The 13,934-nt window shown below is 39.1% G+C and overlaps 1 protein-coding gene and 1 long non-coding RNA gene across 4 annotated transcripts in view; both read left to right on the forward strand.

The window, feature by feature from the left end:
* The first annotated feature begins 59 nt into the window (after nucleotides 1–59).
* STXBP5 (syntaxin binding protein 5) overlaps nucleotides 60–13,934 on the forward strand; it is a 125,245-nt gene continuing 111,370 nt past the window's right edge. Inside the window, exons 1-2 of one of the 3 annotated variants that reach the window (XM_026078737.1) lie at nucleotides 60–336; nucleotides 2,009–2,106. In XM_026078737.1, the coding sequence (XP_025934522.1) occupies nucleotides 184–336; nucleotides 2,009–2,106 (251 nt within the window). In that variant the 5' untranslated portion in view covers nucleotides 60–183. The remainder of the gene's footprint in view (nucleotides 337–2,008; nucleotides 2,107–13,934) is intronic. The other 2 variants (XM_026078740.1, XM_026078738.1) reach the window with 2 other exon arrangements.
* LOC112972355 lies at nucleotides 2,119–13,415 on the forward strand. The gene is made up of 2 exons (XR_003255647.1): nucleotides 2,119–2,203; nucleotides 13,282–13,415. It is a non-coding gene; the product is annotated as an uncharacterized LOC112972355 (long non-coding RNA).

Here is a 13,934-nt window from a genome sequence, read left to right on the forward strand (position 1 = left end):
GGGCTGATCGGCTCGTGTTTGCTTGGCTCCAGTGTGCGCCGCCGGCCCCATGAGGAGCGCCGCTGCCCTGCCGGACTAACGCCTCGCCCCCGCGGCGGCCGGTAGCGCGGCCGCCCCTGCGCCGCCCTCCGCGGCGGGGGCTCGTCTGCCGCCTGCGGGGCGCGCGGCGGCCGCCCGGGAGCCATGAGGAAATTCAACATCAGGAAGGTGCTGGACGGGCTGACCGCCGTCTCGTCCGCCGCCTCGGCATCGTCCGCCGCACAGCAGCAGCAGGCGGGCAACCGCGAGAGCGACATCCAGGAGACGCTCCAGTCCGAGCACTTCCAGCTCTGCAAGGTGAAGCGCCGGGGGCCGCTCCGCTTGGATTTGGGGTGGGGGTGAGGGGGGGGCAGCTGTAAGGGGCTCGCTGGGTCTYCCGAGTCATCTTCCCTGCACAGCCTCTGGGCTCCTCGGTGCGTGCAGCGTCGGCCGCGGTCGTGCGGGCTGCGTGGAGGAGGGAGCGGTCGGGGGCTGTAGTGCGGCTCCGCTGGCTGCTGCATTTGAGCAGAAGCTGCTGCCCATGGGCCCGGAGCACGGGGGCTGCGCCGCTGTGCGTTGTCGGGAAAGGCATCCCCGCCGTGCGCCCTTTGCGCCGGGAAAGGGCTGTAGCCGGCTGTGGCGGCCCCGCTGCAGTGTGTTCCTAGGTCGCCGATGCTGCTGTTGCAACCGTTCTCCAGAGACGGAGAAAAGTTCCTGTTTTTTGTTTTTTGTTTTTTTGGTTGGTTGGTTTTTTTGGTTGTGCGTGATACAGTAACTGCGGTTAGTGTCTGCACGGTTCGGGAAAATGATGCAGCGAATTAACCCGCTAGCTGCACCAAGAGGAATAAAAGCTGATTTGAATATCAGTACCCATTTTTATCTTTACAGTGCACCCATGGCCTAGCTTGATATGGCTGAGCTTGTTTGCAGATACTCCTCCTTGATTTATCTAGTATTGCAGGCATTTCTGCCACTTTTACAAGTTGTTTGTGAGGGACATGGAAAAGAGCAATCAGAGCTATTAGTTGCATCTTATTTACTGTAAAACACTGAGAGTTATGGGGTATGTCTGCAACTTCATCAAAGTAAAAGGAGTATGTCAGAAGCTACCTTTGCATTTTTGAGGCCCTGAAATAACTTTGTTTTAAACTAAAGGTTTTGAAATTGAAAACCTAGCATTTGTGTGGCTTAAATTGTGTGTATTTACATTTATAACTGAAATAAGAGTAGGTGACTTCTTTATTATGTTCTCAATTTTGATTAATTGCTGCCCAGGAAGTGTAATGTAGTTATTGCTTGGTCGATTATTAAATTAGTTTTGACTAACCAAAAAGCTAGACACACCAATAACTTCATATTAAAAAGAATTCCTTGGTCAAGGGGCTTTTGCTTTGGTTTCTTTTGTGAGGGGGCAGGTTTTTTTGAAGGGAGGAGAGGTAGAGAGATTTGTTCTGTACAGGCTGGGTTTTTGTTTATGTTTTTCTTGAGGTGCTGAGAGAGGTTGCACTGTCATGTGGGGCCTGTTGGAGTGAATTTGAAGTGGTTCTCTGAAAAGCAGGTCTAGTGATTTGTAATAGTTATAATGACAATTCTGGCTTTGTTACCAACTTCCTAGGAACATCTCGGATTTTAATTGCTTAGCCTTTGGTAGCACTGAAAACCAGAGTAGTCAGAGAATGACATGGATGAAAAAATAAAATGCAGCACTGATAGGTCTTTGCACAGAAGAAATGTAAGATTCAAATTAAGTTTCAGTGTGTATGACTGTCATTTAATGCTCAAGGATGAATGACTAGATTATGACTAAAAAATCCTTTATAATTAGTTCATGTAAGAGTGTTCTTATTCCCAGTCTGTTGTTAAAACGCTTTATAGTTCCTTTCTTAACTGTGATTAAAATTGAATCCTATTCCCTAACGTATGATATTGATTTTATTTATTTTTGGTCTGCTGCTTATTCCATCATTACTGCGATGCTCTGACTTGTTAGACTGTACGCCATGGTTTCCCCTATCAACCTTCAGCCTTGGCATTTGATCCTGTTCAGAAAATACTGGCCATTGGGACTCAGACTGGAGCATTAAGGCTGTATCCTTTTATATTGTGAAAAGGAAATTAGTGTACCTCACAGAACTGGCATTTTGATTCTGCTGCTGGAACCACTAGGACATGCTGTGGAAACCAGGTATGCATTTGAAGGGGACAAGGCTCTGATTTTTGTTGGGGGGTGGCCTGGCTGTTCTGGTTGTTGTATGTGTCCGTTCAAGTTGTGTCAATGATGTGAGGTATGGCTGCTCAGTCCCCATTATCTCAAGTTAGTGCATATATTTTGTAAAGGGTTACTAGTGTACTGACAGTTTACAGCAGCTGAATGCAAATCTAGAGAGAGAGAGAGACACCTGGGCTGAGCTCTGTTTCATTGTTGTTCTGCTGTACCCTGTGGAATTGAAAAATTCCAGGATTCATGTATTTATTTTTTTGTCTTGTTCTTAAGAGAAGCTTTGCAATACTGTAATTACCTGTCACTACTTTTGTGCTGCCAAAAGATGGTTTAAAGATGGGAAACTGAAACATACAGGATTTGTGTCTCATTAATAGTTTACAAGTGACTGAGATGAGTATAATGAATTTGTGGAATAAAGCAACAGTAACCTTGTTTCTTTTTGTTCACTAAAAAGTGAGCTGCACAAATGTTGGTAGCCCTATCCATATGGTACTATCCAAGCCATGTAATAACGTACGTGTTTAAACTTTGATTTTAAAAGAAGGTGCCGTATAGATTCTTTAATCCACACTGCCATTGCCTGAACCTTACTTCACAGCAGAGCAGAATAAGTTGAATTCCCTGTTATCCTGAAGTTGAGTAAACTCTGACCTTTTCTGAGAAGGTTTAGGCCCTCTTGCTAGAAAAATTGAGTTAATCCACTCTAAACTGCAGGTAAATCTCATCTCTTCCTTTGCTGCTCTCTGCTGCTTATGATACCCTGCAAGTAGAATTTTTTCRTTGTCTTCAATAACATCACTATTTCATCTGCAAAGTTAATTGTCTTAAATGGGCTGTCTTACACAGGTTGAAATGTTAGAACTTAAGTATCAAATCAGAGGCTTAAAGAAAAGAGGCTGAACTGAAGTAACTTGTATGAATTCACAGATCTTGTGAGTTCATAATATTACAGATAGCAAAGTATGACTATGCAGTGATGGTGAATGCATATTTGAAACTAGCCTTAACTTAATAAGTCATGTTTTTTAAAAAGGTGACAAAGTTGATTTAAATGAAGAATAAAGTGTGTGGGGAGAAGGGGGATTAATTGCACTCATAGTGGCAAAATAAATTACCTGGTGGTGTAGTGAGAAAATAAAAAGAAACATAAAAATAAAGTTTGAAGGTTGGAGGAGAAGGAAGGAGCAAAACATGCTTGTTAAACATTTACTTGCTTGTAATTTTGGGCAATATGATGTTCCAGGTTGGGTGATGACAGCTTAATAAAATCTGTTTATTGGCACTTACCCTTGGCTACACCTGTGAATTCTCTGAGTGTGATTTTCATTCTAAATAATCAGGAGAAGTGTTACAGGATTGCAAGGGAAGAAGCAGAGTTAGTTTCAGAGGAAGCGGTAACATTAACAGAAAGGTATTTCCTAAGGGAAGGGAGGAATTTTCATGCAGAAGCTGAAACGTTTGTGCTCCACTAATGAAGTGAAGACAAATATGCTTTTCTCTGGCAGCATCTTGATACTGATTTCGAATTGTAGAAGAACTGGTTAAAAGCCCTTAATATGGGCTGATAGGTTAGCCCTGTAACCCAACAAGTCTGCAGAAGTTAAATCTTCTATGATTACTTACTTTTTGGGAAGGAGGGAGGGAAGAAGGCAGGAAGGGATGGATTCAGAAATATTCCAAATGTAAAACCAGCCTCTCACTTTATGCCTAGTGAAACTGGTTTGAAAAGCCCTCTTTGGGAAGCAGTGAAACTTGCCGGAATTGTTTGTTTCATTCTACTGCTCATTGATGAAAACCAACTCAAGAAGTGGTCTAAATCAGTGCTTGTTGACTTGCAAGATGTTTTACACACTAAGTTTTTTATGAGCAGCAAAGTAGGTGCAAAGTTTCTTTAAAGTGGGAACCACTTACTCCTCTGAGCTGCAAAATGTTTTTTAATTGAAATGAGGTGTGGACTAGAAGGACTGAGAGTCAGTAGGAGTTCTTCATTGAGAAGAAAATACTAAAAGTGGAAGGAAAGTCAATCCTCCTTTTCTATTCACTAGCTTAACTTGAGCTGTATATCCTGTTTTCTTCTTTTTTTTTTTTTTTGTAATTGATTCCATTTCCAGAGTTACTTAGAAATATTCCCAACTCAGATTTAGCTGCAAGACTTAACAGAAGATGCCTTTCTAAGACAGACCAATATTGCTCTGATATTATCCTTGATTAGAGAAGTATTTTCTGCCCTCTGTAGAAAGGAACAGATTGATCAATTAATTATAAAGACTGTTCTTTCTGTTCTGCTTCGGTTTTCAGCCATGGACAAAGGCACTTGGTCACCTTACTGTATATCGGGGAAAACTATGAAGTATATAACTTAGTAGGATACAACCGTGGTGTAATATCAGTTAGTAGACCCACTACTCCTGACTCTAGAACAGCCAGCTGACACCTCCCCCTCCCTCCTCAGCATTAGGACCTATTGAAAATACTTAAGCCCTTTGATTTTATTTCCTATATCATGGGGGAAATTGACTGGTGAGGAAGGCACAAGAGCAGAAGCACACCACCGAGTGACATTAAAAATTTAAATTTATTTACTAAGAAGAAAGGGTATAGCAGGTGGATAGTGATATCAATTCTATCTCTCTCTCACTCGCTCACTCCAGTCCAGTTGTTCCCCTGAGTTCATGGTGCTGGTCATGGGCCACTCACTCCAGCTGGCAGAGGTGTCTGAGTCTTGGCTGGCACTCTGACATTTATGTGTAGCAGTTTCACCTCGGGCTCAGCCTTCTGCAGTGTTGGAAGTTTGTGGATGTGTTCCCCGCAAAGAGCTGTTGTTCTCACAATTTATTGCTTTCTAACTTAGATGGTCAGTGTAAGCTGCTGGTAGCCTCATTTGCCTTGTCGCTGCAGGCCAATTTCTTTGACTTTCCCCATACCTAAAGCCAATTAGCTGTTGTTACCAGGGTTGCTACCACCTTCTGGTCTCCTGACCCAAATGCATTAGAAGAATGTAGAGTTAATAAGAGTATATCTATGCCTTTGTTTCTTTCCTGCACATACCTGAATCATTAGAGCAGGGCATGTTTTGGGTAAGCCTTGCACATAACAATCGTCTGTACTTTGCTTTCCCAACACATACCAAAGCCTTCTGATGAGTTTGTTGGTTACATACAGTCAAGGTCTCACTTATCTTAATTGTGCTGTTAGGTGGTGGGCTTTACCCCATGACCTCCTGACAGCATTCAGTGTCATGGGTAATGACCCTGCTTCCATGTTGTCTGTTACTTTCAGTCTTCTACTTAAAAGTCCCTCTGGAAGTTGAATGGGATCTGAACACAGTAACATTTAAATTATAAAGGAGTTTCAGAAAGGAGAAATAGGCTTTTCAGGATTTGTCTCTCTTTAGGATGATGCTTCCTCAAAACTTTAAATTAGTAATTGTACAGGGCTCTGGAATTAAAGCGAAACCAAAAAAAAAAAAAAAAGCTCAACTAACTATTGCAAGTGGTAGAATAAACCTTGAAGCAAAAGCAGAAGATTTAAAGAAAGTTTCCTGCTCCCTGCTGTTTAACTGCTCCATCTTAAACAAATTGCTTCAGTTTTCTGTGCTTTAATTTCTCAAGAGCAAAACTAGGACAATATATCAAATGAAAACTGTTTTGATCATCTGCCAAAATAAATGCAACATGTTTATTTGTGCTTCATGCCTTAAAAATCATTGTTCGCAGCTTGGAGCTTGGTCTCTCTCATGATAGAGAGAATTCTACAAAGGAAGACTATTTCACTAGAAGTTCTCAGGATAATGGGGTATGAGTAAAATTACAATATTGTGCATTCCACACAGACCAAATTGTGCCTAGGACTCTTTATTCCCAAGCAGAATAGGTTCTTTAATTAGAGAGGATTTTTTTCCTTTCTGTTGCAAACCCAGTTCACAGGAAGGAAAAAAATTAGGTGGTTCGTCATTCTGTCATTAAATATCTGAAGATCCAAATCATTCTGAATGTCAGCATCTGTTCATTTCCCCCCCATTCTTTTCGGCAGTAAAAGAAGACTCTTATGTAAGCAAATGAGTGAAGTTGTTGTATATTTGAAGCATATAAAACTTGCTTTATGTGACTTCCATTCTTTGGCCTTTGTGAGAAGAATTCACAACTGTTAAATTCTTTGATGAAAATAGCTGAAAGCCTACATGTGTGCTTCCATGCAGTCTGTTTTTGATTAAATGTTTATGTTACAGCATCTGGATAATTTTGCTCTAGATGTATACCAAAATTCAAGCAATTCAGTGAAATCTCTGCTTTAACAGAATTCCATTTCAGACTTGCTGTGACGTTACTACATTCATTAAAATACTTGCTTTTCTTTTTGATGGTTCATACTACTAATATTTTGTTCTTCTTTTGATACTGGTTCCTTTGCTTGCTTGCCTTTTTTTTTTTTTTTTTTNTCTAATTGCATTTTCCTCCCTTTTTTCCCCCCATCACTGAAATACCTGCTTGAAGTATTTTTTGAAGTAGCTGTACTCCTGCTCTTTCTACTTTCAGAAGGAAGAGTAGTAGAGTGGTGACTGGAGTTCTGTTTGAAGCTCTCAGAGTAAAGATTTCTGTTCTTAAACCAAGCATCTAATGGTAAAATTGGGCCTGCTTCAGGTAGGGGATTGGACCAAATGACCCTGAGAGTTTCTGTCCAACCTAAATTATTCTGTGATTCTATATAGTCTATGAATCTACTGAAGTCAGACTGAACAGTTGTGAGGTGTCAGGTTTTTTTGGCATTTGTACACCACAGAGAAGTCTCAATGTATGCCAGTATTTTTCTGGGCTTTGAACAAATCTTCCTGTTCTAGGAAGAGTATATCACTAAAGCCACAAAAAACATCGCAGTAATATCATGCCAGAGCAACTCTGTGACTACCTATTAATAAAAAAATGTTTGGCTACCCTACCACCCAATTCACGTAGAAAAGCAGTTAAAAAAAAAAAAAGTACTTTGGTTATAACATATATTATTTTATCACACTTCTGTTTCTCTTTATATTACCACATTTCTTATCACATCTTCCAGCACTTGGTTCTCATGGGTATCATTAGCTCTCATGCAGCTTTCTTTCAATGAAAAATCCCAGCTCCCTAAATGAAGGAAATCACCTGACCTTTGGATATGCCAGAATGAAATATGGCCAGAATGAAATAAGACCAAAATGATTGTGTGATGTGTAACTCTTAAAAATGCATGAAATTACACAGAATTAGTCCTACACAGAGAAAACTATGACTGAATTCTTCAGAATTGTATAGGGTGGTGTATTTCTTAAATCCACAGTAAGACATATTGGGAGAGTTGGTGGTACTTCCATCAAAGCAAGAAAACTAGATCTTTGAGGAATTATAGCATGTACTGTAATTCTACAATACAGCACCTTCTAGTAGTGATTGTTGTTGTTCAAAAATGCCTGAAGTACAACTCTATTTAATCTCGCACTGTACTGTACAAAAATGAACTTTTGCATGTAAACTTTTCTTCCTTGTAGCTACTTTACTGACAAAGTAGGAACTTAATAGGTATAACCGTTCAACCTCAAACTTGCTGGATCATAGTGAGTTTGGGGAGGAAAATACCTTCGGGAAAACTTTCAAAGCTTACAAGGCTACAGGTGTTACCACTGCACAAACATAGTCTGTTTCCTTGCACCTCCCAGCTATTTGTGAACCACTGAGGTGGTGTGGATTGTGCGATCTTATCTTTCTTATCCTCACAGCAGTATAGAATCCTGCTACTGAAAATGAACTAGGATTTTAGAGTAAAATGTGACAGGAAATTGGACAGTTGGGACCCAACTTAGGCTTTCAGATTTCTGGTGCAGTGTCCAATTCACTAGGCTCTTAATTCAAGGTTTTACTGAATTTGTTCTTTCTCAGTCACTGTGGAAGGGCTATTAGATTTGAAAAAGTATTATTGCTGCAGTAGAAAAAATGAGCAGTTTCAGTAGTGTTGTGTCTGGAAAAGTAGAAATGACTCACAGTTTGAGATGTGATAAAGAAGATTTGAAAGCACAATTTATGATGACAAACCCATTCTAACAAAACTTCCTGTTTGACAGAAATTTAGTAATTGCATTAGACTTCTTCTGGGTGTCCAGGGTCTCTATTTTTACAGAGGTTTTACAAAGCAAAGCTATGAATTCTTTTGGATTACCTTTAAAGTGGCCAGAAGAGATACCCTCAGTTGTTGCTTTGTATGTATGCTATTGTTCTTCTGGAATCTTTCTTTATTTATCAGTTTTCTGGAACAGCAAAAAACCTGCCTTATTTCTCAGGGTTTCCATACTTATGTTTGTTTTTGTAGGGTTGTTTAGGTAGCATCTCAATGAAAAACAAAATCAGACTTGTGAATCGTTACATTGTWTATGAAATTCAACAGAACTGAAAAACTTGGATTTTGGGAACAGTTCCCTTAGTCCTTAATCTTAACTATCTGGTAGTGGCCTCACAGTTGAAAGCTATATCCTGTACTAGTTTTGAGAGAGTAAATGCTGCAATAGGTTTCTATCTTCTAATCTCTTGAGTTTTCTCTCTTCCTCTTGCTGTGGCTCATCTTGTAGTGCACCATCAATTTGTACTTTTTTTTKGGGGGGGGGRGGGGGGAATTTATAATTAGCCCTTCAAAGTGCATCTGGTTAAGTAGGCAAGGCTCTAATTCAGAGTTTTCGTTCTTTGACATAAAGTGTATTTGTTTGTCTGCTGGCCTAAGGAAGAAGTGGTTTGTTGTACTTGTTAACCAAGTCTGTGTATGAGAGTGCTTTGCTTTCCCACTGCCAGTGTCTGTCTTTCAGTAGCTTTTGAAGTAAGCTCACTTTATGTTGAACCATAGGTTTGAGTTGTTATCAGAATTGATACTTGAATGCTAATCAAGGCTATACCAGTGTCTTAATATTCAGGTCAACTGATTATGCTCAGGTGACCTTTTTCATGTCAACTCTTGTATCATAGACACTTGCTAATAATATAGCTTACATAATTATCAAGGAGTTACTACTACTAAGTTATTGCTTCTGTTAACTTCTAATGCGAATACAGATGAAAGTCTGATGACAATTTAAATCTCTCGCARCAATACTTGCATCACTGAGTTTAAGCCTAGCTTAAAATAATGAAAGTCATAGAAATSGCTAAAACCAATTTCATTAATGAGGACTGCCATAGAGTAATATACCTTCTTATTTAGTAGATAGTTTTGTCAGCCTCCAGAGGCTCATCCTGAACCCTGATTCATCTTGCTTTTGCAATGCTTTCGTGAAAGCRCTTTTTCTATGCAATTTAAATTTTTTTTTAATGGCTAGTTTTTAGTCTGATTTGGCTGGCACACATCTCTAGGTGTTCTGTTTAATGCTGTTTCTACTACAGATGAGGACAATTCTGTCTTAGAGTCAAAATCTCTCTTTGATAAGAAATTCCAAATCACTGCTTTTATGTCTGAGATTTGTACAACTTAAAGACAGTCTTGGTCTGTGTAGTAGTAGTTCTAACTGAATCTCTTCCTGCAAAGACCTAGTCTGTTTTGGATACATAAACTTCTCTTTAGAAATATGGGTGCTGGGTATTGATAGTGCTACTATTGAGGGAGCTGTATCAATTGCTGAATTAAGGTTCACTCTTAAACTGTATTAGTCAAAATTTTTCATTGAAGTTTAGGGATAGAGCTTCCCTAGTTATTTGTCCTCAGTAATTCTACTCTACATCAGTGGTTCTGTACTTAGGGTTTTTTCCTTCACTTGAATTTTGTTATCTTAAATGTCAAGAATAGCGAATGCATGTGAAACTTAGAATGTGTGTTCTGTACAGGAAAATAGTGCAAGATGAAATGCTTTGATTAATGTTAGCTAATGCTGATCAGGCTACCGAAAACATCTGAAACTCAACTTGTTCATAATAGCAGTGAAGCTGAGGTTGAAACACTTGACAAAGTGTTTTACAGTCTGAAGTGTTGCAGTTTGGAAAATCAACTACTTGGTCACTGTTCTACAGAGAGCAAGATATGTAGCTTGATAGAAATACTTAAAGGCCACTTTTTCTTTATTAGTTTTATTGAATATCATGGGGCTTTGTTTCTTAAATAACTTAAAGGTAATAAAACTTGATTTCTGTTTGGGCAACTTGAAGCTTGATTTGCTTCTAAAATTGAGATAATTGCAGTGACTACTTCTTTCATGTCAGGAATAATTCTTAGCTTGTCCTACTCAAACCGGACAAACAGACAGACCCTTTCATGACAGCAAATACAACTGGGGAGAGGAGGGAAAGACACTGTTAGGTTCCCCACCAAGAAAGGTGATAGACTAGACTTACCCTTTTGAGATCTCTCCCATGGATTTTGCAAGAACAATTTGTCTCCTCCTGCTCCCATATTCCTGTGGAAAAGTGTTCACCAGAGCTGTCTTAACCTTGGAAACCAGGGAACTAAAGAAAGGATGCAGATCCAAAGAAAGTAAGGACTCTGTACCCCTACTTAGGGAGCTAGCACTTTATTGTGTGATTCATCTCAATTCAAGAAGAGGAAGGCATTACATTGCCTCCTGAAGCTGCTTCCAGGCATGTACTCTGAACCTATTTGATTAATGTTATTAGATCTTTGGTTCATGTTAAGATGAAATATTTGGCACTACAAGAATAGGCAACTAAAGAAGTAATCCAGATGGCATCTAATGTTTTTGATAGCCTTTTCTACTAAAGGTCCTGTCTCTTTCCCACCTAGTGAGACCACCTCTTAGGCAGCAGCAGATGGACAAAAGCAATTTTCTTCTCTCTACTTGCTTATTAGGGAAAAAGAGAAAGTAATGCCAGATTTTTGTGATTGTTTAATGTTAAATTTATAGAATTAACATGCTTGTATTTTTTAAGCGTATGGTCTATCCAGTCTTACCTTTTTAAACAGAACAGATGTTCATCCTCATAGTTGAAAACCATTCTTGACTGAACTTTGTAGTATTGGTATTAGAAGTTTAATTACTAATCATCAGTGATGCTTGTTTATATGCAGAATGGTGTGCATAACAAGTTTTGCAACATTCCCTTTTAATACATTTTCCAAACTTGTGCAGTAAATTGGCACAATGAGATTAGTTTCAGAGCCACCTTTAAATGGCAGATAACAAGGAAAGCAACCAAAACCAGCAGACTGGAACTCAATTTTTTTTACATGGTGAATATCCCCTCATTCTTTAAAATAATTAGGTGGGAAACACAGAATCTTTGAAAGAAATTCTGGTAAGTTACTAAGCTAGGGAAAATAGACTGAGTAGCCTCCCTCTTTAAGTACATAGTTTTATTACTGTCCCTATGTTTTCATAAGGGCTGCAGACCAAAGGGAATATTATTCAAATAACAGCCATTCACATAGAATACTGCGATTTTTAAGCTTGTTTTGTTCTAACTTCTCCTCAATCTTTCAATTCAAGAAAGAGGTCCTAAGACTTTTTGCCATTCTGCGTAGTATATGTGATTGCCTAGGACCTGACTGTTATCACTGTTCTTTTTGACATTAGTTGTGGAAGTACTGTGAATATAATAAGCCAAATTATGTTACTATTCAAAGAAATAGTCAAAAATATATAACATAGAATGGAACTTACATATGCTTTAGAGGATGCTGTAAAGAAGACCCAGCAGTAGTTGATGACTTTAATGTTGTTTCTTTTGTCTTGAGTAACAAAGGATAAAAAAAAGCCCTCAACTTTTGAACTATTTAACTACTGTAACTTAAAAGAACTGCTTGTATTTCTTGCATATGAACATGCTGTTAATAACTTACAGATCAGATAAATGCTGTTTTGGGTAAAAAATATTGTGGGGAGGAGATGGTATTTCCTGAGCAAACTTTTCTGACTTTAGATGATGTCTTTTTTCTGCTCCCAGTGGGAGAGGCCACTGAGGTAGCAAAGCACATCAGCATGTGGTGACAGTTAAGTTCAGCTACAAAATGTTTTGGAACTGCTGGTTTACATTGTAACTTGTCATAACCAGAAGCAGTTCCAGTGCTTTGTGTTAGTGTCTTGTGCAAAACAGTGAAGTCTGCCTCATCTTCAGACCAAATTTTGATGACCTCTGACATTTGTGCAGCTTCTTTACCTCCTGTAGATTTCTATAGATAAATTGACTGAAACTTAGTAAATTTCCTATTTACCGCAGAAAAGTTAGTTGTAACTCATTTAGTCTAGTTGTGCTAGCACTAGGAGCCATAAAGGCTTCTGTTACAGCAGTCTGCAAATACAGCTCTAGTGAAATAAAAGGCATCCTCTAGTGATTTGCAAGTAGATAGATGCATCATAGCCGGTACATAGCTATGAGTTAAGAATTAAATGATCATTATTTGCGTTTATCAGTGCATTATCTGTTTGGCCCCCTGCTTTATAGCAGAACTGACCTGTGTTTTCTCCAAACTTTTGATCTAAAGCTAGCTCTATTTTAATATCAGAGATTACAGTTCCAAAGGGGCCAGAAATGTGATTGTGTGTAGTTTAAATGTGAATATCAGGTAGTCACTAAAAAATTGTCGTCTTGATTGTTTTTCTCCATTACAAAATAGCTGCTCCTGAAAATGAGGCTGTTATTGCTATCGCACCTGAGGGTAAAATCTTCTGCCTTGGCATAATAAGCACTAGTGGTGATCATCATTGTCAGTTCCTTTGGCAAATGGGGGCTGGCTGCTAGAGGTGTTCCTGTCTCATTTCTTTGCAGTAGACAGAGTAGAAGAAATCCTTACTATTTTGGTAAGCTATGGACAGGCTCTCCTACCTTAAGTTCTCAAAAATGACCTTAACTCCTCTGTCTCTAGTGTACCCTGACTTGGGCAGAATACTTGAACTTTAGCTGTTACCTTTACCTTAGTGAAATGCTTATTAAAGAGGTTAGTTTGAACCTTCTCCCTCCCCACCCCCCCCACCTCCCCCAAGAAAGAAAACATTAGGTATTTGGTTGTTGCCTGCCTACAGGCTTCATAACTCAGTTAAAATTAGATTGTCCTTTATTGAATGTAGTYTTTCTCTGTTTCAGGATTGTGGACTGTAGAGAAATCCATTCCTTGTCAAGCTACGGAAACTTGAAAGACRCTATTTCAATTGCAGAAATACAACTTAGATGTTCAGTTCATAAGTTTATATTTTATAAAGTAGTTTTATAGTAATTCACTTGTTTGAGTTCAAGCTGGTATTTACTTGAATATAATGTGTTTGCATATGTATTTAATGTATGATATAGTATATAATGCACTAAATATTATGCATATAATGTATATTGTATACTAAAGACAAATAGGATCAGTTAACCTAGATCTTTGCTGAGCTGTAATGGTCACAGTAGTCAAAGTACAAGGCTTCAAATCAGTGACTAGTGAATGTATTTTTTCTCTGAACCAAACTCTCGAGACTTGGCTTTTTGGTTTGTTGTTAACAGCTGTGCCCCACACACAGACTTGGGAGAGCCCGGTGACCAAAAGAAAGCATTATTTTGCTGGTATATAGAACACTGGTGTGCCCACATCTTGAGTCCTTGTGTTTAGTTCTTGTGTCTGCATTTTAAGAAAGATGCCATGGAGTTAGGGGAAGGAGGCTAAAATGATTGAGAACAGAGTGGCTGCCTTACAAGATGCCTTGCAAGAAGATTAAAAATGCTTGGTCTCCTTAGTTTGGGGGAGGGAAATATGATCC

This window comes from Apteryx rowi, unplaced genomic scaffold (genome assembly GCF_003343035.1).
Source record: "Apteryx rowi isolate R43461 unplaced genomic scaffold, aptRow1 scaffold_485, whole genome shotgun sequence".
Lineage (NCBI taxonomy): Eukaryota > Metazoa > Chordata > Aves > Apterygiformes > Apterygidae > Apteryx > Apteryx rowi.